Source organism: Scheffersomyces spartinae (genome assembly GCF_019049425.1).
Source record: "Scheffersomyces spartinae strain ARV_011 chromosome Unknown scaffold_11, whole genome shotgun sequence".
Classification (NCBI taxonomy): domain Eukaryota; kingdom Fungi; phylum Ascomycota; class Pichiomycetes; order Serinales; family Debaryomycetaceae; genus Lizanozyma; species Lizanozyma spartinae.
This window is the reverse complement of record NW_025065058.1, coordinates 140,645-162,840: the sequence shown is the minus strand read 5'-3', so window position 1 is coordinate 162,840 and position 22,196 is coordinate 140,645. Positions and strand designations below refer to the sequence as shown.

The 22,196-nt window shown below is 39.0% G+C and overlaps 7 protein-coding genes and 1 non-coding gene across 8 annotated transcripts; 4 read left to right on the top strand and 4 right to left on the bottom strand.

Annotated features, from left to right (window-relative positions):
* Positions 1-906: 906 nt before the first annotated feature.
* KQ657_000593 (uncharacterized protein) lies at positions 907-2,544 on the top strand (the record flags this gene model as incomplete). The annotated part of the gene is made up of 1 exon (XM_043191430.1): positions 907-2,544. One exon carries the CDS (start codon positions 907-909, stop codon positions 2,542-2,544), a length of 1,638 nt encoding a protein of 545 aa, XP_043049073.1.
* Positions 2,545-2,559: 15 nt separating this feature from the next.
* KQ657_000592 (uncharacterized protein) lies at positions 2,560-4,932 on the bottom strand (the record flags this gene model as incomplete). The annotated part of the gene is made up of 2 exons (XM_043191429.1): positions 2,560-4,825; positions 4,925-4,932. 2 exons carry the CDS (start codon positions 4,930-4,932, stop codon positions 2,560-2,562), a joined length of 2,274 nt encoding a protein of 757 aa, XP_043049072.1.
* A 955-nt stretch (positions 4,933-5,887) lies between these two features.
* KQ657_000591 (uncharacterized protein) lies at positions 5,888-14,449 on the top strand (the record flags this gene model as incomplete). Its single annotated transcript, XM_043191428.1, has 1 exon — positions 5,888-14,449. One exon carries the CDS (start codon positions 5,888-5,890, stop codon positions 14,447-14,449), a length of 8,562 nt encoding a protein of 2,853 aa, XP_043049071.1.
* An 82-nt stretch (positions 14,450-14,531) lies between these two features.
* CMD1 (calmodulin) lies at positions 14,532-15,168 on the bottom strand (the record flags this gene model as incomplete). Its single annotated transcript, XM_043191427.1, has 2 exons — positions 14,532-14,978; positions 15,166-15,168. 2 exons carry the CDS (start codon positions 15,166-15,168, stop codon positions 14,532-14,534), a joined length of 450 nt encoding a protein of 149 aa, XP_043049070.1.
* Positions 15,169-15,673: 505 nt separating this feature from the next.
* REV1 (deoxycytidyl transferase) lies at positions 15,674-18,916 on the top strand (the record flags this gene model as incomplete). The annotated part of the gene is made up of 1 exon (XM_043191426.1): positions 15,674-18,916. The coding sequence occupies one exon, from the start codon at positions 15,674-15,676 to the stop codon at positions 18,914-18,916; it is 3,243 nt and encodes a 1,080-aa protein (XP_043049069.1).
* Positions 18,917-18,930: 14 nt separating this feature from the next.
* Positions 18,931-20,346, bottom strand: ALG1 (chitobiosyldiphosphodolichol beta-1,4 mannosyltransferase; the record flags this gene model as incomplete). The annotated part of the gene is made up of 1 exon (XM_043191425.1): positions 18,931-20,346. The coding sequence occupies one exon, from the start codon at positions 20,344-20,346 to the stop codon at positions 18,931-18,933; it is 1,416 nt and encodes a 471-aa protein (XP_043049068.1).
* A 108-nt stretch (positions 20,347-20,454) lies between these two features.
* Positions 20,455-20,536, bottom strand: KQ657_000587. Its single transcript has one exon. It is a non-coding gene; the product is annotated as a tRNA-Ser (tRNA).
* Positions 20,537-20,839: 303 nt separating this feature from the next.
* Positions 20,840-22,150, top strand: KQ657_000586 (Zn(II)2Cys6 transcription factor domain-containing protein; the record flags this gene model as incomplete). Its single annotated transcript, XM_043191424.1, has 1 exon — positions 20,840-22,150. One exon carries the CDS (start codon positions 20,840-20,842, stop codon positions 22,148-22,150), a length of 1,311 nt encoding a protein of 436 aa, XP_043049067.1.
* Between the last annotated feature and the right edge of the window lie 46 nt (positions 22,151-22,196).

Here is a 22,196-nt window from a genome sequence, read left to right as displayed (position 1 = left end):
GGCATAAATAATAATTACTGGGGTGTCTGAAAGCTAACTCCAGAGAGACCCACATTATAAATGTCGCACGAGGTCCATACGGTGAGTGCGCCCAGCAAAAAATTTGACACCAATTATGTCAACGTTTTGTTGCACGACACAAAGAATTTAGACAATCAATGGTTACCAAGCTTTCAAATGAGTGCACAATTTTTTGCAGCCCTGAACGTAAAAGCAAATGAACTGAATAAGAAACCATTAAAAGATAGTAATAGTAATGTCGTATAAATTATCATTTAAGAGCAAACATTTCTTTATCATAAGAGACTTACATATAAGACCTAATCAATGTAGCCGTAACTGACCTACCGCAAAAAGTACTGCACGTAAAGGTTCCGTTACTTAGGGTACGGCACTGAAATAATATCTACAAAATTGGAAACGAATAGAACATATCCATGCATTTACATATCCTCTGCCGTAGTGTCTGACGCGATACCAAATAGGATAAGAGATACGGGGAGAGGAAGATAAAAGCACTACAAAATAGAGCCCAGACTTTAGAGATTAAGACTTGTATGATAATCTGGCACTGGATTTGACATGTATTCGCTACGATAACCTTGATGAAGTATAGCAATCAATGACTCGTCTTAGTGGGGCTTACTGACTACTCCTTTCCGTAATCTACAATGCAGACAGACAAATTAATGCCCCAATGCGGTTTTTTTTTTTCAAATTGATTAATGCATGTCATGTCTTAAACGTGGGTGGTGCATATCTGTATGTAATGTACGTCTCTTATCCCCATACTGACTTCGTTCTGCATGACATATTTAACTTATCTATATAAATGGCGACGTTTCCCAGTCATTCTTCCATTATCCATCTACTATTTTACCATCATCTCCACCACCTCATATAATCATGTCTAGAGATTTACCTAAATCCATCCCAGACTTTTTCTGGGGCTGGACTGCTAAGATACCCTCAGAAATCACCTTCAACAAGTCCAAAGAACAATTAGAGTCTGCAGATTTGATCATCCATGAAGAAGATCACCAAGGAGATGTCGATGACATAATTCCACCTTCCAAAGTAAAGTTGAATAATATGTGGTCCGGGTTTATCTCTGGAGCCGGGTTGTTCTCCGATGGTTACGTCAACAACTCCATTTCCACCGTCACCACGTGTTTGTCTATTTTATATCCTAAAGAATATGCTGATTCCAGTGCCATCTCCAATGTGTCCTCCATTGCCTTTGCTGGTACCGTTTTCGGGATGCTTCTTTTTGGATATATCTCCGATCACGTGCACAGAAAGGGTGGGATGATGGCTGCCAATGTCTTGTTAATTGTATTCACCATCTTGTGTGCTGTAGCCACTTGGGGTAAAACACCTTATGGATTATTCACTGCCATTACGGTGTTTAGATTCTTTTTGGGGGTTGGAATTGGTGCTGAGTATCCAACTGCTTCTGTGATTTGTTCCGAATTCTCCAACCAATTACCACTGGGTCACAGAAATAGATACTTTGTATGGTTCACCAATTTTATGATTGATTTTGGGTTTGTGGTGTCTTCTTTCGTTCCATTGGTATGTTTATGGATCTTTAGAGAGAACCACTTGAACCCAGTTTGGAGAGTAACATTGGGGTTAGGAGTTATATGCCCATTCCTTTTATTCTTTGCCAGAATGCACTTGGTCAACTCCAAGTCTTATGATAAATTTAACATGAAAAAGTCCAAAAAGGTTCCTTATTTGCTTATCATCAAGTTCTATTGGTTAAGATTGACTGTGGTGTCCATCATTTGGTTTATCTACGATTTTTCAGCCTATTCCTTTGGGATTTATTCGTCATTCATTTTCAACCAAATCATTCCAGATGGTGATATTTATAAGACTTTTGGCTGGAACGTGGTGTTCAACTTGTTTTACTTACCAGGTGCCTTTTTGGGTGCATTGGCTGCTGACTATTTCGGTCCCAGATTAACTATCGGTGTAGGTTTATTATTGCAAGGTACGGTTGGGTTTATAATGTCTGGTACTTATTCCCACTTGAAAAATCATATTGGAGCCTTTGTTGTTGTATACGGGATCTTTTCCACTTTGGGAGAGTTTGGACCTGGTGATAACATTGGATTATTGGCTTCCAAAACTTCAGCTACTCCAATTCGTGGTGAATATTATGGCATAGCTGCTGCCGTAGGTAAAGTTGGTGCCTTTGTAGGGACTTATGTTTTCCCTATTATCATTAGAAATAATGGTGGTAAGGGTACAGATAGTGGGATGAGAGCTCCTTATCAAGTGTCTTCAGCCTTGTGTTTCTTTGCAGCCTTCTTGGCTATTTTCATGTGTCCTTCTATTGGCCAAGATGCAATCAACAAGGAAGATTTGGAATTTGTGGAGTACTTGAAACTCAATGGTTACGACATTTCCCAAATGGGTTCGGAAGAGTACAATCATTCCAATTTGGTGGGTACTACAAGATCAAACACTGGTGGGTATAAGGATAAAGCTGAAGAATCTGTTGCTGTTGAAGAAGTTAGTTCCAGGGAATTGTAATATAAGTAGTGTAAATTAAACAGCCCATGATTTCAAAAGCCTTAAATGATGATAATTTCTTGTAGGTCCTGTCATACCAAGTGCAAAGTCTTTAAAGTACCAGAACGTACCAATGACCCCAACATATGCCATCAAATACATCACCACATAAACCACAGAGTATTTTGTCTGTTTAAAAGGTTCATAAAACATTGTTTCCATCACATATGCCATGACAATTATGGCAAAGTATAATGCTGGGACATAATGATGCAAATAAGTGACTCTAGCCATTTGAATAAACGGCCAATAATGACAGAACCAAGCTATGAAGGGGATCAACCCTCCAATAAGAAACTTGTTAACTTGAGCGCCCATAATATCAAACTCAACCACTTGTCTTCTCCAAAGTATCAATTTAATTGGAACAACCAAGACAAGAAATATGGCTAATGTTGCAGTCGACACCCACGTGACGAAAGGGTTCCCCATTAAAAAGTATCGAATATCATCTGAAGCCCAAGAACACATTCTTAATCCAAGCTCTAAGATGGGCCACTGCCACCATTGAGAACTTAACCGGTCAAACTTATCTGGATCAGGTACTAGGGCATTATTGGAAGCCATCATGGCATAATTAATCATAATGAACTCCTTCCAGAACCTTGGTTTGGGTGCAACAAAGTTCTTTAGTGGTAAATCCATTTGGGTGTTCACGTGATCTTCAATGTTCCACCAAGTAGATTTATCCTTGGTAAGTAAAGCCCGTTTACAAATGACTTCACCTTGTTGAAACCCCCAAGAGGGGTATGCCAATCCTGTAGTAGCAAGATAACACCCAAGAACTTTATGTTTTAACCGGAAACTGGTGGAGATTGGGTGTAAGACGTTTGGGTCTTCACTGTTAAAATCTGGGTCTGGAGATTCAAGTTGTTCCTGGAACTCAATGATCCAGTCGTCTTTGGAGTCACTGTTGTCCAAGTTAGCATAGCAGGAGACTTCGTAGTGTGAACTCAGGATGATAGCTGGGATCAAATGGGAATGCAAAAGACATCCAGTTTGGGAATGCAAGAGTCTTATGGTATCACCATTACGAACACTCATATTTTTTGTATCAAGTATGCCTTTACTCCATTCAAATTCGACTTGAAACTCATTATTTTCATCTTTATGACCATAAGTAGTGATCTGCTGTTGTAAGGACCCTTCAGGGTAATTGTGGTGATGAGAATGTAATAAATTCGGTGATAAACCTTGGGATCTAAGCGTAATGGAGGAACCAAAACTCACATCCCGAGGTCCATGTTTTAAAGTGTTCCCTTCAAGATTCGCTTGTAATAGCGTTGAAATAGAACCATCTCCTGGACCTGTTTTCGATAGGATGGTGAAATGAATGAAGAATGACGTCATGTAAATGACTATGGGTATAACAATCAAAGCAAACACTCGTAAAAGCCAATGCAATAAGTAAGCAGTCTTGGTCAATTCTCTTGTCTTATATTTCTTCTTGCCAACCTTCAATGAAGATAATTGGTAAAATTTCAATACAAGATCGTAAATGGTATAGAACCCCACAATGGCAGTGACAAACACTCCTACCCATTTCACAGAACATACACAGCCGACTGAAAATCCCGTTAAAAGTAACCATTTGATGCCCTCCCATTTCAAAAGCTTGTCTTCTAAACGTAAACGATGATAATTGACCAAACAATAGTAAGTCAATACCGTGAAGAAAAGGAGCATCGAGTCAAGCAAAATAAACTTGGATAACGTCAAGCTAAGCATCTCGAATACAACCAGTAACGTTATGAGCATCACGCTCCAAGTCAGAAATCCAGATTGAACAGCTGTCTTATAAGCTAAGGGAGTACATAATATACCAAATAAGCAGTTGAAGCATCTCATCATGACGTAATTGACTTCATCAGGATACGTTTGACCGCTGCCAAAGTCAAAGTCTCCGTTGTAACCGCATAAATACCCCAGCAACGCCACCAATAGTTTCCCAAGGGGAGGATGGACATCAAAGTAGAAGGAATGCTGAATGTAATGGGATCCAAACTTACCGAAATGAGCCTCATCCCAGACAACTTTCGGGTTAGCTTCTATTTTGTAAAGCCGAATGAAAGCCGAGACCGCAGTTAACATTAGCGGAAGTACAATGCTAGTAACGATGTGTTTCCAATCATACTTCTTCTTATCAACGATCTTCAATTGGGATGTCTTCTTGATGATGTCTTCGATGTCTGGTTGGTCAGTGGGTGTGTGCCGGGCTCGGACTTGCGACGTGTGGATCGAGCTTCCAGATGTGATTGAGTGGTCCATAGTACAAAGGCTGATACTAACAGTGACTACACTAGACGCTGTACGGTGCACTTACTAACAGCAGCAGTGTAACTGTACCATAGTTAACAACTGTAGTGTAGTGTAGTGTAGTGTGCTAGCGGTGTCTTCTCAATCTACGTGTCTGCGTGTGCTTACCAACATTACACAATACCGGCTCTACCTTACAGTACCCAATAGACCACCGTAGACCAATGACAGAACACTATAAAAGAGCACATGGTACATCGTGCTACACACACTATAAACAGCAGTATGCAGCGATAAGATTGATGAGGCTGACTGTACTGAGATATACTGTCCCATGCTGTAGTGTACTGTGCAATTGTAGTGTACTGTGACTTTGTACTCAGATCAACCATTGCGCAGGCGTAGACCCATCATAGCAATGATAAATACACCATAACTAAGGCTTAATAGTGCATCATTTGAAACGATTACGTTACGTTTATACTGCACTTGTTTACACTGTGTTCACTGTGCTTTACGGTTACGCTGTGCTTACTCTGTGATACACTGCTGGTACGATTCTGGTACATTATACACTCATTATTGTACCCTACACTACTGCACTCCACACTACTGTTATTGTTTACACTGATCAGCTTATTATCATCAGTTAACGTTACTACTCAGCTACTACTACAGTACTTCAACAGCGTATCTGAACGTACGTGAACGTAGTTGAGCGTACCTCCCCCTATACTGGCAGCAGGCCAATCACGTTCTTGCTATTGCTAATACACAGAAAGAATATATAAAGGGGTCCTGTTATTTGTTGATATAAAGTCGTCTTGAAATGTCTGAAGATATCCGTGGCCAGCTCCTGGATATCCAGAAACGGTTGTTTGCAAGCACGTCTCCGTCCTCCAAAGATGACCCTGGTTCGATCCCTTTGTCAACAGGCCAGAGCCAAACTCAGAGTCAGAGTCAGAGTCACCCTCAAACGATGTTCCGGCTGTTGGGGAAGAGAAAGTCCAAACAAAGTGTATCACCACCTCAATTGCCACCCAACATAATGGTTCAATCGGGCCACGGTCCGCTTGGTGGTCACATGGCACAACATCCACACCCACAACCACCACTGGAGTCCAGTGGTAATGATATCAATTTTGTCGTGGGTTTGAGTGAAAACTTGTTGGGTGAATGTAGAAGGTTAGCAGTTGAGAATCAAACGTTGAAGAATAAGCTTAAGCAAAGCTCTGAAGAGATCCAGACCTTCAAAGATGAAATATTCAAGCACAAAAACTCCAGAGAATTACAATTGAATTCGGGCGTGGTTCTACAGGATAAAAATTGGGAATTGGAATCCAATGTTGCATCTCTTAATGACCAACTATCGGACCTAAGTTCCAATAAGGATAAACTCCTAAAGTTTACGGAGGAACAGAAGCAATTGGTGGCTAAACTTCAAAAGGATAATGATGATCTTATTGTCAAGAACCAATCGCTAACCAGAACGTACGATACCTTGAAATTAACCTATAACAAAGATGTTAATGAATTGAATAATAAAGTGGAAGAGTTGAATGATGAAAACGATCAACTTGTGAAAAAACTACAAGCAAAATTGGAAGAGAATGACCATCAAAAGGATAAGAACACCAACACCAATGGCAACAATAATAATAAAGTGGGTTTATCTTCTTATCTACTTGATTCCGATGATGATGATGGTGAAAATGAAATAGATTTTGATAGCATTTTGATTGAAGCTAAACCAAAGGATTTACCTCCTCAAGACCCAAGTAACCCAGCATTGGAAGCAGAAACCTTAAGAGCTTCTTTGACCCATTCAAATGTCACTATTGCCAAATTAAGATCAGCATTACTCAAAGCAAAACGTGAGGAACTTAATCAAAGACAACAACAACATGGCCAAGTCCAGGCAGAACTGCTGCCTATGAAGGTAATGAAACAACCTAAAAAACCATCGAGACCAAAGAGTGAATTACTGCTTTCTCCATCTAAAAGAACCTCTAAAATTATTCTCATAGGTGATCCCAACGACGAAAACGATCTCTCTCCAGGAGAAGAAAGCACTTGGGAAGACTTTATTGGAGAAGAAGTACTGAGTTCACCTGTCAAGAAACAACAACATCAACAGTCATCTACAGCCAATGATAGCGTCATCAAGAACGATAACCTCCAATCCATTCCTATTTTAATGGATTCTGAATCTGATTCCGATGAAGATGTAAGTCAGTCACAAGATTTACTCTCTAGAGAATTGCTCAATGTTTCTCCTCAGAAACAAGCGGAAGATTATGCTTCTGCCAATGGGTTGAAGTTGATTCCATTAGAAAGATATGAGAGACTCATTCAGAGTGATATCACCGACTTTTCAGACGATAAAATCATAAAGTTGATCGAAGACAAGAGCTACGTGGTGTTAAAGAAGAGTGAATATGATTCTTTACGTGATGAAGAAGAAATGAGGAAGAAATTGCATTCAAAGGAATTAATTACTATTCCTACTAGTGAGTTTGACGTCTTAAAGGGAGTTAAAAACTCATATGAATCTCCAACCATTGATTATTTGAAAGCAAAGGCAGCAGCAAGTGGATTTGATATTGTAGATAAAGAAAAATTGGATTCCCTAGTCAAGATATCTTCAACTTATGATTCCCCCACTGAAGAATACCTTATAGACAAATGTAGTAACCTCCAACTACATGCTATTAGGGATGAAGAATACAAGAGATTACAAAAGGCAGTGGTTGATTATGAAAACCCAAGCACTAATTATCTTACCACCAAGGCCAACGAATTAGGCTTTATTTTATCATCTTCAAAACTATATGATGATTTGGTTAAAAGAGCAAACGATCCCTCTGTTGAACAAATAAAGGAAAGTTCTTCTAATCATGGGTTAATGGTTGTTTCAAAGAAGGAATATGATAATTTGAATGTTTTAGCACATCAGCCAGACATTGAACATATTAAATCAAAGGCTAAGGAGTTGAATTTGGTCACTGTACCCGAGTCAGAGCATTCCTTACTTAAAAGTAAAGCTCATAGCCCCACGGTCGATCATGTCAAGAAGATGGCTACTAACTTGGGTCTTACCACATTATCACAAGATGAGCATACAGAGTTGAAAGAATTAGCATACAATCCTTCGTTATCTCATGTCAAGGAGAATTTGGAAAAACATGATCTCATAACATTATCAAAACCAGAATACACTGACTTGTTGAAATCAGCCAGTGATCCGGAAATGGATGTGGTTCTCCATAAAGCCACTACCAGGGGCTATAAACTCTTGAAGAAGGAAGAGTGGGAATCCTTAGAGAAATTGGCACATGATCCAAATGAAGAGCATCTTCACAATAAGGCAAAATTAATTAATAAGACTTTAGTTGATGAGAAGGAATATTCACACTTGCAATCATTGGTTACCGCTCCTCCGGTGGCTTATTTGGCTGATAAAGCTAAAGCATTGAACAAAACACTTGTTTCAGTGGAAGAATTGCAATCGATAAAGTCATTGGCTCATGAACCAGCTTTGGACCATATCCAACAGAAGCTGCGTGCATTGGACCATGTTGTCATAAGCAATAATGAACATGCACAACTTTTAAAGCTTGCTAACGAGCCAGGCATTGAACATTTAACCTCCAAGGCCAAAGAGATCAACTATAATTTATTACTGAATGAAGAATTGGCAACCGTTGAGGAAACAGCTGCTAAGAGCCCAACGTTTGAAGTGGCTAAATCTGTGGTAGAATCTTCTGGATATGAAACTGTAAACGTTGAAGAATTGAATAAATTGAAACGTTTGGCTGCGGAACCAGATATTGAATTCATCACTAGTAAAGCTGAGTCTTTAGGCTTCTCTACTATTGAAACTGACCAATTGAAGAAGTTGGAATCATTAGCACATAAGCCGGACTGGGACCATTTGACTCAAAAGGCTTTGGATCATAAGTCATACATCGTCCCCATCCCTGATTTTGAATTGTTGAAAAAGAACAGTGATAATCCAGATTTAGACCATGTTAACGAGAAAGCTCAATGTTTGGGCTATGAAACTGTAAAGAAAGCAGATTGGGTATCGACTAACAAACTTGCCCATGAGCCTTCAATAGAGCATATCACCGAGAAGGCCAAACAATTGAATTTGGTGGCTCTTCCTGAGACTGACCATAAAGATTTGGTTAAGTTAGCACATGATCCACACGATGGTCATGTCAAACTGCATGCTGAAAGACTTGGTTTTGTTGCCTTGCCAGAGTCAGAGCATAAGGACTTGGTTTCTAAGTTGGAATCACCTTCAAAAGAGTACATTAAACTGAAAGCATCCAGGTTTGGGTTGGCTATAATTGAAGAAAAAGAATTAGAGGTGCTCAAGAATCAAGTTGAAGCTCCTAATTTGGAATACTTAACCTCTAAAGCCAATTCAATGGGCTACGCTACTGTTCAGATTAAGGAGTTGGAAGAATTGAAGGAACCAATTGAAACGAAGGCACAGAAGTTGGGTTATGTTGCAGTTCCATCCGATAAATATGCATCATTGGTAGACCCGCCTAAAGCTGCTGTTATAAAGAGTGCTACAAAGCTTGGGTTGACAGTTGTACCAATAGAAGCCTATAAAGAGCTCAAACAAGTTTCTGAATCACCATCTAAGGAATTCATATTGGCTAATGCCAAAAATCATGGGTTGGTTCCAGTATCAACTGAGGAATATAATGATTTGTTGGTTAAAGCCAATGAACCAAGCAAAGACCATATTATGGCTAAGGCTAGTAATGCTGGATTGGTGGTATTGAGTGCTCTTCAACATGATAAGGTTAAGAAGCAACTTGAAGAACCTTCTAAAGAATATTTGACGAAGCATGCTAGTAGTTATGGAGAGACATTGGTCCCCAAGGCCGAGTTAGAGTCTTTGAAGAAGAACATCGCCACTCCTTCTTTGGAATACTTGAAATCCAAAGCTGAAACCGATTTTGATTCTCTTATTGTTGCTAAGGAGGATTACCACAGCTTACAACTGAAGATCAAGAACCCTAGCAAGGAGTTCTTGGATTCCAAATGTCAATTGCTAGGATTTAAGTTGATTCCTGCTACTGAATATCTAACTATGACAAGACAATTGGAACGGCCAAGTGTTGAAGAATTGGATTTGAAGGCCCAGACTCTTGGATATCTGTTGATACTGATTCCAGAGAAGGAAGACTTAATGGCCAAATTGGAGAGTCCAAGTTTGGAGTATTTGAAGCTGAAGGCATCAGATTCGGATTATATTTTGGTGAATAAAGAAGATTATAACATGTTGACTAATTTGGTCTCATCTCCATCTTTAGAGCACATTGAAGAGAAGGCAATGTTAGCTGGTTTGGTTGTGGTTCCTAAAGCCAATTACGAATCGATTAAACAAAAGGCAACGGAACCTTCTATGGAACAGCTTCAACAATTTGCTTATGGTGCCAACCATCAATTGGTGCCCAAAGATGAATATGAGAACCTTTTGCAATCATTAAGGAAACCAGAATTTGATTATCTTCATAAGCATGCCGATTTACAGGGCTTTACATTGATCAAGACTGAAGACAAGGCTGAAATGGAAAGAAAGATCAACAGTCCATCATTGGATACTTTAAAGCAGAAAGCTGCTAATATTTACCATTATAGTATGATTCCTAGCTCTGAGTTGGAAGAGTTGAAGCTGACTATTGAGTCGCCTTCATTAGAGTTTATCACCAAGAATGCTACAGCTAATGGCAAGGTTATTGTACCCAAAGAAACCTATGAAGAAATGCAAACCAAGATCCAATCGCCTACTAAGGAATATTTAATGGATACAGCCAAATTACAGAACTTAGTGGTGATTTCTGAGTCGCAGTACGAATCCTTAATGGATCCTTCTACGGATACCATTGTTGATTTGGCTTCTAAGGCTGGGTTAATTGCTATTTCCAAGGGAGATTATGAAGTAATGCAATCCAAATTACTTCATCCAGCTGTAAGCTTTTTGCAAGAAAAATCACAAGCTCAAGGTTACTCATTAATCAAGTCTACTGAGTTGACTGAATTAAAGGATAACATTGAGAAGCCTTCATTGGATTATTTGGTTGAAAAGTCCAATAATGGTCATGGTTCTACGGTCATTAGTAATGAAGAATACTCCGAATTGAAAGCATTGGCTACTACACCTGATCATCATCACATCTCCAAGGTTGCAGCATTAATTGGATCGACTGTATTAACCACTAAGGCTTACGAACAGTTAACACAACAAGCACATGCTCCAACAGTTCAACAGTTAACAGAGAAAGCACTTGAAAATGACCATATGGTGATATCCAAAGCACAGCATGACGAACTTGTAGCTAAGGCAGACCGCAGTTTACAGGACCATGCTAAGGAAACCCATATGGTTGTCATTGAGCCTCTGGACTTGGATACTTTAAGGAGAGAAGCAAGTATCCTGCTTGAAGAGAGAGCTAAGCTGGCACTGTTGCATTTGGTACCTGAAAAGGACTATCAAGCATTTGTCAACGCTGATGGAAATTATATCAGAGAGAAGGCTGAGCAATTAGGTTTAGTAGTTGTTCCAAACGAAGAATTTGGTCAATTACAAGAGCAAGCAGCTGAAACTCTTGAACAAAGGGCCAAGAAGGTCAACATGATATTGTTACCACAAGATGAATACACCGAAATCATCAAGAAGTCCGAGGCACCTCCCACTATGGATACGGTGAAGGCTGTTGCAGCGGCCAGTGGGTTAACGGTAGTTAGTTTGGCCTTGTTCAATGAACTCAAATCTAAGGCTGAAGAACCACTTGAAACCAGGGCCACTACCTCCAACATGAAGGTGATTCCGATCCCAATGTTCACCAAGCTTCAAACACAAGCTTCACTGCCTTCATTGGACTTTTTGAAGCTGAAGGCTGGTTCATTTGATCATCAAGTCGTTGCTATTAGTTATTTGAAGGATTTGGAACAAAGGGCTGAAGAAACTTTGGAACACAAGGCATCTCGGGCAAACATGCAGATCCTCCCTATAAGCGAGTACGATAAGTTAACAACGCCACCAACGTTAGATGACGTAGCTGATAGGGCGGCCTCAATGAACCATGCGGTATTGCCTATTACGGAAGTTGCCCTGTTACAGCAGCAAGCAGCCGATTTGAAACAACAACTTGAATTGGCCAATGAAAAACATGAAAGGGCTATACAAGAGGCTGTGAACAATCCTCCTAGTGAGGAAGCAGTTAGCCGGAGTTTGCGTAGTGGTGGTAAGATTGCTGTTGAGGAAGGTGATTATCAGGCATTAGTCACCAGAGCATCTGAACTGTTGGAAGAAAAAGCTGCACATTCTGGAGTGAAACTTGTTAAAGTTGAAGAGTATGACGACTTATTAATCAGAGCAAACAAACCATCTATTGATACTATTAAAGCCAACGCGTCACTCAACGGCTTAATGGTGTTGTCTGAGACCGAATACACCAAGTTGAAGAGTGCAGCAGATGAACAAAAGGCCAATAATCAGAATGGACTTATTACTGTTGATAAGGCTTCATATGATGAGTTGGTTCAGAGTGTTGAATCACCTCTGTATGATTACATTAACACCAAGGCCAATGATGTTGGGTTAAGAGTGCTTAGGAATGAAGAGTTTATTAAGTTGGAAGAGGCTGCTAGTGAAGACTTGGAGACCAAGGCCAGTGCTCAAGGTTTGAAAGTATTGGAACTTGATGCTTATAATAGATTGGTTCAACGGTATAAGGGACTTACAGCCTTTGCACCTGAAGGTTTATCTGAACAAGATCAATTGATGAAGTTGAAGTCAGATTTGACAGCCAATGGGTATTATGTTTATCTGAAGGATGAAATCAACAAGGTATGGGAAGAAATTGATAATGATAGATTGCAACATATTGCCAATGATAGAGGGTTAATGTTAACTACTGCTGAGCATCAACAAGAGGAAAGAGGACTTGGAATAGAAGCTATAGCTGCTGCGGCAGCTGGAGCAGCAGCTGGAGCAACCATTACTTCGCCTACTACTCGTAAGTCTATGCTGTTTGTTCCGGAAGATGAGTTGCTTCGGTTGAAACAAGAGTTGGTGGCTAAAGAAGCAAAGATCTTGGAATTGAATGAAAGTGGTAATGGGTACGTTACCAAAGAGGATATCTTGAGTAAATCCGCCGAACTTGACTTGGTTACGTTGGAGAAGGATGAGTATCAAGTCTTAAAGGAGAATGCCCGGAACCCCATAACTTCAAAGGAAGACGTGGAGTTACAAGCAAAGAGATTGGGATTATCTGTTATTACTGAAGAAGAGTTGAACAACTTACAGGGCATCAATAAGGTTGTTAATGATAAGCAGAGATTGACTGATTTTGCCCGTAATTTAGGACTTTTGGTGATCCCAGAAGGAGCATTCATAGCCACGACGCTTTCTAGAACCCCGGATGTCAATAACGTTACTGTGGTCCCCACTACATACTATAACAAGTTGACTCGGAACGAGAACTTGTCGATTGAAAAGGTCTCAGACGATGTGTTCAAGGTTTATGCTGAGAAGAAGGGATATAAGCATGTTGATGATGTCAAGAGACTTCAACCTCCCATGGGTCATAGCCATTCAGATTTTGATATTGATAGTGATTCAGAAGATGATAATGGACAGAATACGCTGCCTATTGGTGCACCAGCACCAACTACAGGTATTAAGGTCGCTCCTGCTTCTGCTCCTGTTACTTCCAATACTGCTGCTCCTACCACAGCCACTACAGCTGGCTCTGGCCCATCCGCACCTGGTCTTATCTCCACTAGTGGTCTGGTGCACTCTCAAATATCCAACCATAGTGCTTCAATGTCTTTGGCTACCAACATGTCGTTGACAGACAAGTCGATGATCCCCGCCATTACCCAAGTGGTCATTGGAGAGTATTTGTTCAAGTACTACAGAAGGTTGGGACCGTTAAGTTCTATTAGTGAGAACAGACACGAGAGATATTTCTGGGTTCATCCTTACTCACTTACGTTGTATTGGTCTACATCCAATCCTGTTTTGTCTGATCCTTCGGAGATTAAGACCCGAGCATTGGCCATCCTAAAAGTTGAATCTGTTGATGATAATAACCCCTTACCCACTGGGTTGTATCATAAAAGTATTGTGGTGCTGTCACGTGCGCGGTCCATCAAGATCACGTGTGCTACCAGACAAAGACATAATATATGGTATAATGCGTTAAGGTATCTTATTAATAGAAATATTGATGAGTTAACCTTTGATACCAGCATGAGCACTACTGCCTTAGATCAGATCCCATCTGTTGGACAGCATCATAGTCATGGCCAAAGTCCTCATAGTCATGGGCATAGTCAAAGTCCGCACCAACATAGTACTAACATTCACAGCCATGGTCAAGGTCAAGGTCCACACGGCTATGGACTGATATCAAGTGGTAGTCAACATCACTCGTTACACAGTCAACATTCATTATACGATATTGGAGATCGTCATGCTTATCCCCGGAATAGGAATGCTAGTGTTCCTAGTCATAGTTTGAGAAACAGTTTAAGTCTTCATACGAGGTCTCAAAGGACCCCCCCACTGAGGAGATAATAATATATTATACATACTATATATACTATACTAATTATATCAACATGTTTACACTATAGACATATATAACTATATATATGAATTATTTAGCTGCTAATAATTGGGTGAACTCTTGGATATCAATTTCCCCATCGTTGTTTGTATCAGCTTCCTTTATCATTTGATCAACATCGGCATCACTCAACTTTTCACCTATAGAAGTCAACACGTGTCTCAATTCAGCAGCACTAATTTTACCATCACCATTTTTATCAAAAACTTTGAAAGCTTCAGCAATTTCAGCCTCACTATCGTTAGTCTTCATCTTTCTGGCCATCATGGTCAAAAATTCAGGGAAATCAATGGATCCATCACTATTGACATCAACTTCATTTATCATATCACTCAATTCGGATTCGGAAGGGTTTTGACCTAAAGATCTCATGACTGTTCCTAATTCCTTAACGGTGATCTTTCCATCACTATCTTTATCGAATAAGGAAAAGGCATCCTTGAATTCAGAGATTTGTTGTTCACTTAACTTTTCAGCCTAAACGGGTTAGTATGCCACTCACTCCTACTGTACGCCGGTACAATAGAGTGCAGTGGTATGGTTCAGTATAATAGAATTCAGTGGTAGCAGTAGAATAATTGTGGCTGGTACTATAGTACTATGCTCTGCCTCTATATGTCCACACACTTCCACTGTCAATTCTTCTATTTGACCCGTCACATACCATGATTGATTACTGATAATAAACGAATCATTGAATCATCTTCAAGGGTGTTCTATTGCCATGTTTTTAACCGTGAGTTGGCGTGCGGTCTTTGTGTCATGTTGCTTCTACCAGTCTGAGACAACTACTAAGAATAACTCTGCACCGAACTACAATTGATCGGATATACAACAGATCTGGTCGGAGAGTCGGATAGGGTAAATACAATTCGGATAATTACTAAATACTACACGTCATAGTACGAGTAGTCATAGGTAGTTAATGGTTAGCTGTAGCGTAGTGCACTACTAAATTTTGTATGACTATTTGTGTGAGGCTATGTTCTAGTATACTCAATATGCTATATAGTATACTACTATTTCACTACTTGATTACGTAATTACCGTTCTAATTTCATGCTGACTCCGACGCTTCCTAATATATGAATGGTACACGACTTTGATACATTAGAGTTATCGGTTGCACCAGTTGTCGTCACGTGATCTACCCCATATTATCATCTTCACTCATGAGCCCAGTTCCCTTCTCTAAATGTGATGTTATCGGTATGGCAGGTCATGACGATGATCCTATACATGAAGAAATATTAAAGCAATTCTCCTTCCTGTCTTTTGTTCTGTCGACTGAAGGAGGTCAGACACAAGAGCGTCCGATTGAGATCAACGATGGTCAAACTCAGGAACATGCCATTATACTTGAAGAGATTCTTGACGATGATCTGACAGGTCAGACTCAGGAACATGCCATTATACTTGAAGAGATTCTTGATGACCATATACCGCAAGAACATGGTGAGAATCAGACAGGACATGTACAACTAGAACATGGTGATAATGTGACTAGTCATATACACCCCAATGAAGACAATGATGATGATGACAATATAGGGAAGGTTCACAGTTTTGGGGATTACGGTACATATTTCCGACATAAACATATCAAGCAACAAAAGTCTGACAAAGAGTATCGGGAATGGGATAAGTTACGGAATAACGGGATAGAAAGACCTCAGATCTTTAATAAGATGGTGTTTCATGTTAACGGGTATACCAACCCTTCTATCAATGAACTTCATAGATTAATGATCATTCATGGAGGTTTATTTCTTAGTTATTTGACTAAGAAGTCGGCTGCCACTCATGTAATTTGTGATCGGTTGACTCCACGGAAACTGGTGGAATTCAAACATTGTAAGGTGGTTAGAGCTCAATGGATAGTGGATTGTATTCAAGAGGGGAAGCTCTTGGATTGGAAAGCGTATAGGACTATTCCTGATATAGATTATGCTCAGAAACGGTTATCATTTGGATGTACTATGGCTCAGTCTGATTCTATGGCTGATTCTAAGTCTGAGCCTGAGTCTAAGTCCGAGTCTAAGCTTTCTAACTCCAACTCTAACCTCGATGTTGACTTTTCTAAGTCCGATGATATAGAATCAGACCCTGAGATTCTTCCATTGACTCAATCACAAAAGGTTATAGAAGAACAGTATGGTGAGCCTCCAAGAATTCTTGATGCTAAGCATCCAGACTTTTTAAAGAGCTTCTTTGCCAAGTCTAGGTTACATCATTTGAGTACTTGGAAGGCTGATCTTCGATTAAAGTTCCTTAGAAGAATTGTTCAGCAACAGAAATGTCATCTGCAAAATACTAATACTCTGTTCACTAAGGTTATATTACATATTGACTTTGATTGTTTCTTCGCAACTGCTAGTGCACAGAATTACCCTAACATTGATTTCCAAACCACTCCCATAGCAGTTTCTCATGGTGTCAACACTTCAGATATTGCCAGTTGTAATTATGTTGCTAGAAGTTTTGGTATTAAAAATGGTATGTGGGTTGGAGGTGCCAGAAAGCTTTGTCCCAATCTTGTTTGCTTGGGGTATGATTTTCAAAAGTATGAAGAATATGCCAGTCATTTCTACAATTATTTATTACTGAGAGATGATTTGGATACCATATTTCCTGTTCTGATTGATGAAGTTTTAGTCGATTGCACTCTGACTGTCAATAAAAATAATACGAATGGATCTGGTGTTGGAGTCGCAAAGGAAGTTGATGTTCTCATGTCAACTATAAGAAGGGACATTTTTGATTTGACTAAATGTACTATAAGTATTGGAGCTTCTCATAATGTTTTATTGGCCAAGCTTGCCTTGAGAAAGAGTAAACCTAATGGTCAATACTATTTATCCTCCAATATTGAAGGGTTTCTTGAAGATGTTCTGGTTAGGAGTTTACCTGGAGTAGGAAGAAGCATTGAAAAACGAATAGCTCAAGAAATAGACGTTGAAGAACCTTTGATCCAACATATACGGACACTTTTCAATGAACAAAAACTATGTGCTATGCTAGGGAAAGCTACCGGGAAGAAAATATGGAATTATGCTTATGGTATTGATGACACAGCCATAGAATTTGATGAAAACAATAAAGAAGCTATTTTAGGAAGGAAAACCGTTTCTCTTGATGTTAATTATGGAATCAGATTTGATAAAGTTGATCAAGTGGATAAATTTTTGATGCAATTATCACAAGAATTATATTCTCGTTTGATAAGCTTACGTTTCTGTGGGTCTCAACTCACTTTAAAACTTGCTATACGTTTACCTGAAGCACCTATTGATCCTCCTAAATATTTGGGAATGGGAAGGTGTTATTTTGTAAGCAAATCTTCAAGATTAGGAGTAGCTACAAATGATTGGGGTATAATTGGATCTGAATTAAAATCTTTATTTCGAATTGCAAGTGTTCAAATTAAAGATTTAAGAGGTATAGCGGTGACCATGTCTAAATTAGAAGACGCCGAACTTATGAAACGTTCCAGACAAAAGACACTTGATTTAAATGATTTGATAGTTGCTGGTAGCAAGAGAAGGAAAAGGACTGTGACAGGATCTAGTGATTATTCTGTTGATAAAATAGATTGGGATGTGTTTAAGAGTCTTCCTAAATCCTTACAATTGGAACTTGAACTGGAACAGATTAAAGGTGGTTCTGTTGGTACACGAACTTCGTCAACTAAATCTAGTGGAGTTATACCATCACCAACTAAACCTAATGGAGTTAAAGCTTACCTTCAGCAATTAATACCTTATCAACAAGGAGTACTGCCTGAGTATGTTAGAGTGGTTGAAAAGTCACCTACAAAGAAAGCCATACGGAAACAGCTGCCCAAAAAGAGATCAGCATCCAATCCTCCGTCATCACCACCCAATTGGCAAGATGAAAGTTATAATACCTCGGTGTTACAAGAATTACCATCTTCTTTACGAGCAGAAGTAGTAAGGGACCAACAAATATCACGAAAGTTCAAGCATGAATCGTTAAAGCAAAAGCTATTAGATAAGCAGAATATTCTTCGAGACGTTGAAACCATCACTCAAGCATGGATCGATTCTAAGGCAACCACTGTCAACAGATCACCATTATTTCTTAATGAAAAGGTTACTACCTTATCAATGAAGAAGAAAATACAAAAATGGATCCAAGAGACCGTTGAAGAAGGTGGACCGCATCCTGATGATGTGCAAGTGTTTGCGGCTTATATTAAGCAGCTTTTAACTATGGGTGACTTGACTCGAAGTATGGTATTGGTTCAAGAAATGGAAAATAGAATAGACTATGAGTTTGCTCTATTGAACCGGGATCGAAATCGTCAAGTTGGTGTTGAAGTTTGGAAAGAAGTAAAGGAAGATATAAATACATTGATTTCCCAATATTGTCGTTGCAACAAGATTATTATATGAAATAACAATAACTATTATTTGAAAGTACTTGCAAGACATTTTGTCCAATTCTGATCCCATCTTAACTTTGTTTCTTCCATTGCACCATTTTTAATTGTTTGATAGAGATTGTTGTCCATTAAAGCTTGTTTCAACAATTGATAGACTTGGGTACTTTGATCTTGCTTTTGGTTATTCTTAGTGGTTATCAAGCCATTGACACCGTCCTTGACCAATTCTCCAATGGCTGGGAATTGTAAAGAGATCACAGGAACTCCACAACCGAACATATCGACTATTTTCATTGGTAAATCAATCCCACTTGAAGATGTATGCAAAGAGATACCTAGTTTAGCCATGGAGATCATAATAGGGTATTCTTCTGGGTCAAGCCATACATTTTTCACAATGATTTGTTTCGGATCAAAATCCAATTGACGAACTGTGGAAAGAAATTGGTCTTTCATGGGTCCTTTACCGGTGATAACACACAATATTGGAGGAAGAAGTCGGTCAGATTGCATATCCTTTTGGTATAAGACCAAAGCATCAAGTAGAATATTGAAATCTTCGTCTGGGGTGAAAGACGTAGAACTTATAATGATCTTATACGATTCATTATCTGGGATTCCACTCATTAACATATCGATATTGGGGAACTGTTGTTGTATATCATCATTACCAAACTTTTGAGGTTGAAATCTTTCGTTTGGACGATCATATAAAGTGATAATTTTCTCACTTTCCACATTAAATTCGTTGACAAGGAAAGATTTCATCTGTTCGGTTACCGTTAGATTCAAATCAGCATACCCACTCAAAGATTTCTCATACCATTTCAAGAACTTGACCATTGGGTGATTCAAATTGTTATATTTCAAGTTCAAAATGGTATAATTGAGATTGTGCCAATCAATAACCAATTTAGTTCTTCTACTGAATAACTTGGTGAAGACCACCACCATCAAAAGTAAAGGTAATGAAGGAGGATTCTGGATCATTATATAATTGGATCCTTTCAACTGAAATAACAATTGAAATATACTAACCACTTGGAACATGACTTTATATGCAGCAAACACCACGAAGGGTAAATTGAATTGATTCTTGATCATTTTGATATCATAAAGTTCAATATTTGGATCATCTATGATTTCAATGGGTATATCTGATTCAATATACCCCACCAAATTAACCACGTATTCATATTTGGATAACGATAGGGCATGGTACCTCATCCGGGGCGAATGGCCAAGGTCACCAAGCACTATGATACTTATGGACTTCCTTTTGGTGAACTTCATCGGATTGGCAGTGAGTGTAGGGATGATGTAATATGCTAACAATGGTAATGAAATATAAAGTGCTAGCAAGTAGTAAAGCCATGGACCTCCATAATCTTTGAACTCTTTGGCAACAGCTTCATAAAGAAGTTTGGGTATGTTAATCATCATACAATCAGAACAGAACAGAACAGAACAGAACAGAACACGGTATATAAAATTAGTAGAGGGTAATTCTATGTGAAGAAAAAATTAATATGGTATGAAAAAAATAAACGACAACTGCAGGATTCGAACCTGCGCGGGCAAAGCCCAAAAGATTTCAAGTCTTTCTCCTTAACCGCTCGGACAAGTTGCCAGTTACATTGTTTAAAACACATTTTTCGTTTATCTACGGTTGTAACCAGCAAGGTAGTGTCTGAACCAAATATGCAGATATAAACTCATCCAACCCCGTACCATTTATACTTTGTATTCCAATCTTTGAACTTTCTTTCTGTTATCGTTTTTGGCAGGTGACTACAGCACGAAGCTCAAAGCAATAGTAATAACTAAACGAGTCAGTTATCTATATGACGTATCACATCTAGCACCAATATAAAAAAACTTTTTTTTGCAGCCATTTTACCAGTCACATCAAAACACTAATAGAATCGATATCATGAGTAGTAGTACACCTCATCAAAGAACAACGTCATCAGCCCTTTCGGATTGTACTCCTTCCTTCATTGTGTTTGAACGATTGTTGAATAACTTTTCAAAAGATGAACCAAACATACTGCTGCCATTGAAGCTCCTCAACATCCCTCGTTCACATACTTGGAGTAATAATAATAATTATAATAACTGCTCTGTTGATACGCCTCCTATGACTTGTCAACGGTTTAGCGATCAAAATAAACTATCATCGGGAAGAAGAAGTGTGCAAACCCCGTGTCTTGATTTACGTCTGGTTCATACAGAAGATGTGATTAAACCTTCCATATTCATTAAAGATCAGGCTAAAACTATCGATAATAGCAGTCTTGGACAAAATAGCAGTAGTTCGAATACTTCATTTACATTTAATTTCCTTGGGTTGGGGGCCAAAGGTGCTCGTAAGACGTCGTTAAGTGATTCAAGCTTCTTAATCAAGAGTTCTCCACTTTATACCAAATATAACTATAATTGCCGTGAGTTAGATGTGGAGAGGGCTATTTACTCCGATATAAGAACCTCTTCATCTTCTAACATTGGGTTTTGGACTCACGATCATCATCATAATGACTTTGCTGATGTAACTTCCAAATGGTCTCAAAGTACTCCCTTAACCACAGGTAAATCCAAGCTTATTAACCAACTGCTAGAATCACCAATATCACAGCGTAATAAGCGGAAGTCAAACGTTACTGCTGATATTACTGCACTTGATGATGATGATGATGATGATCGAATTCCACGAAGAGTGAAAAGAGCTAAACTATATGCTGATATTGAAACATCAACAAAATTAAGGCAGAACGGTAAAAGTGTTACCATCTCAGCTGACATATATACAGATCAGGAAAGTACAATGGGTGGTTCAATTGAACTTGAAAAAAGTCGTCTTCCCAAAAAAAAGAGCCCCCCTCCTTCCACTAAACCATCCAAAATTACCAATAGAAGAACTCGTCGATTTGGTGGTAGGGTTAAAAAACCAGTGTTACTTGCTAAAAAGAAAGGGGTGCGTTCAAAATCTGGTTGTTGGACTTGTCGAATTAGACATAAAGCATGTCCTGAAGATAGACCAGAATGCGGTCAATGTACTAGATTATCTTTGAAGTGTGATTACAATACTGTAAGACCACAGTATATGTACGATCCTATATTGAGAGCTAAGAAGCTTTCAGAAATTAGAGCCATCACCACTAAACACAAAAATCTATGTCTTAGTTCTTCAAGACACAAAAGACAAACCAAGCTGAATCAAAGAGCTTCCTCTACTACACCATAAATTCAATGGATTCAAATCAATATAAAAAGCAAATCCAATTGCTTTA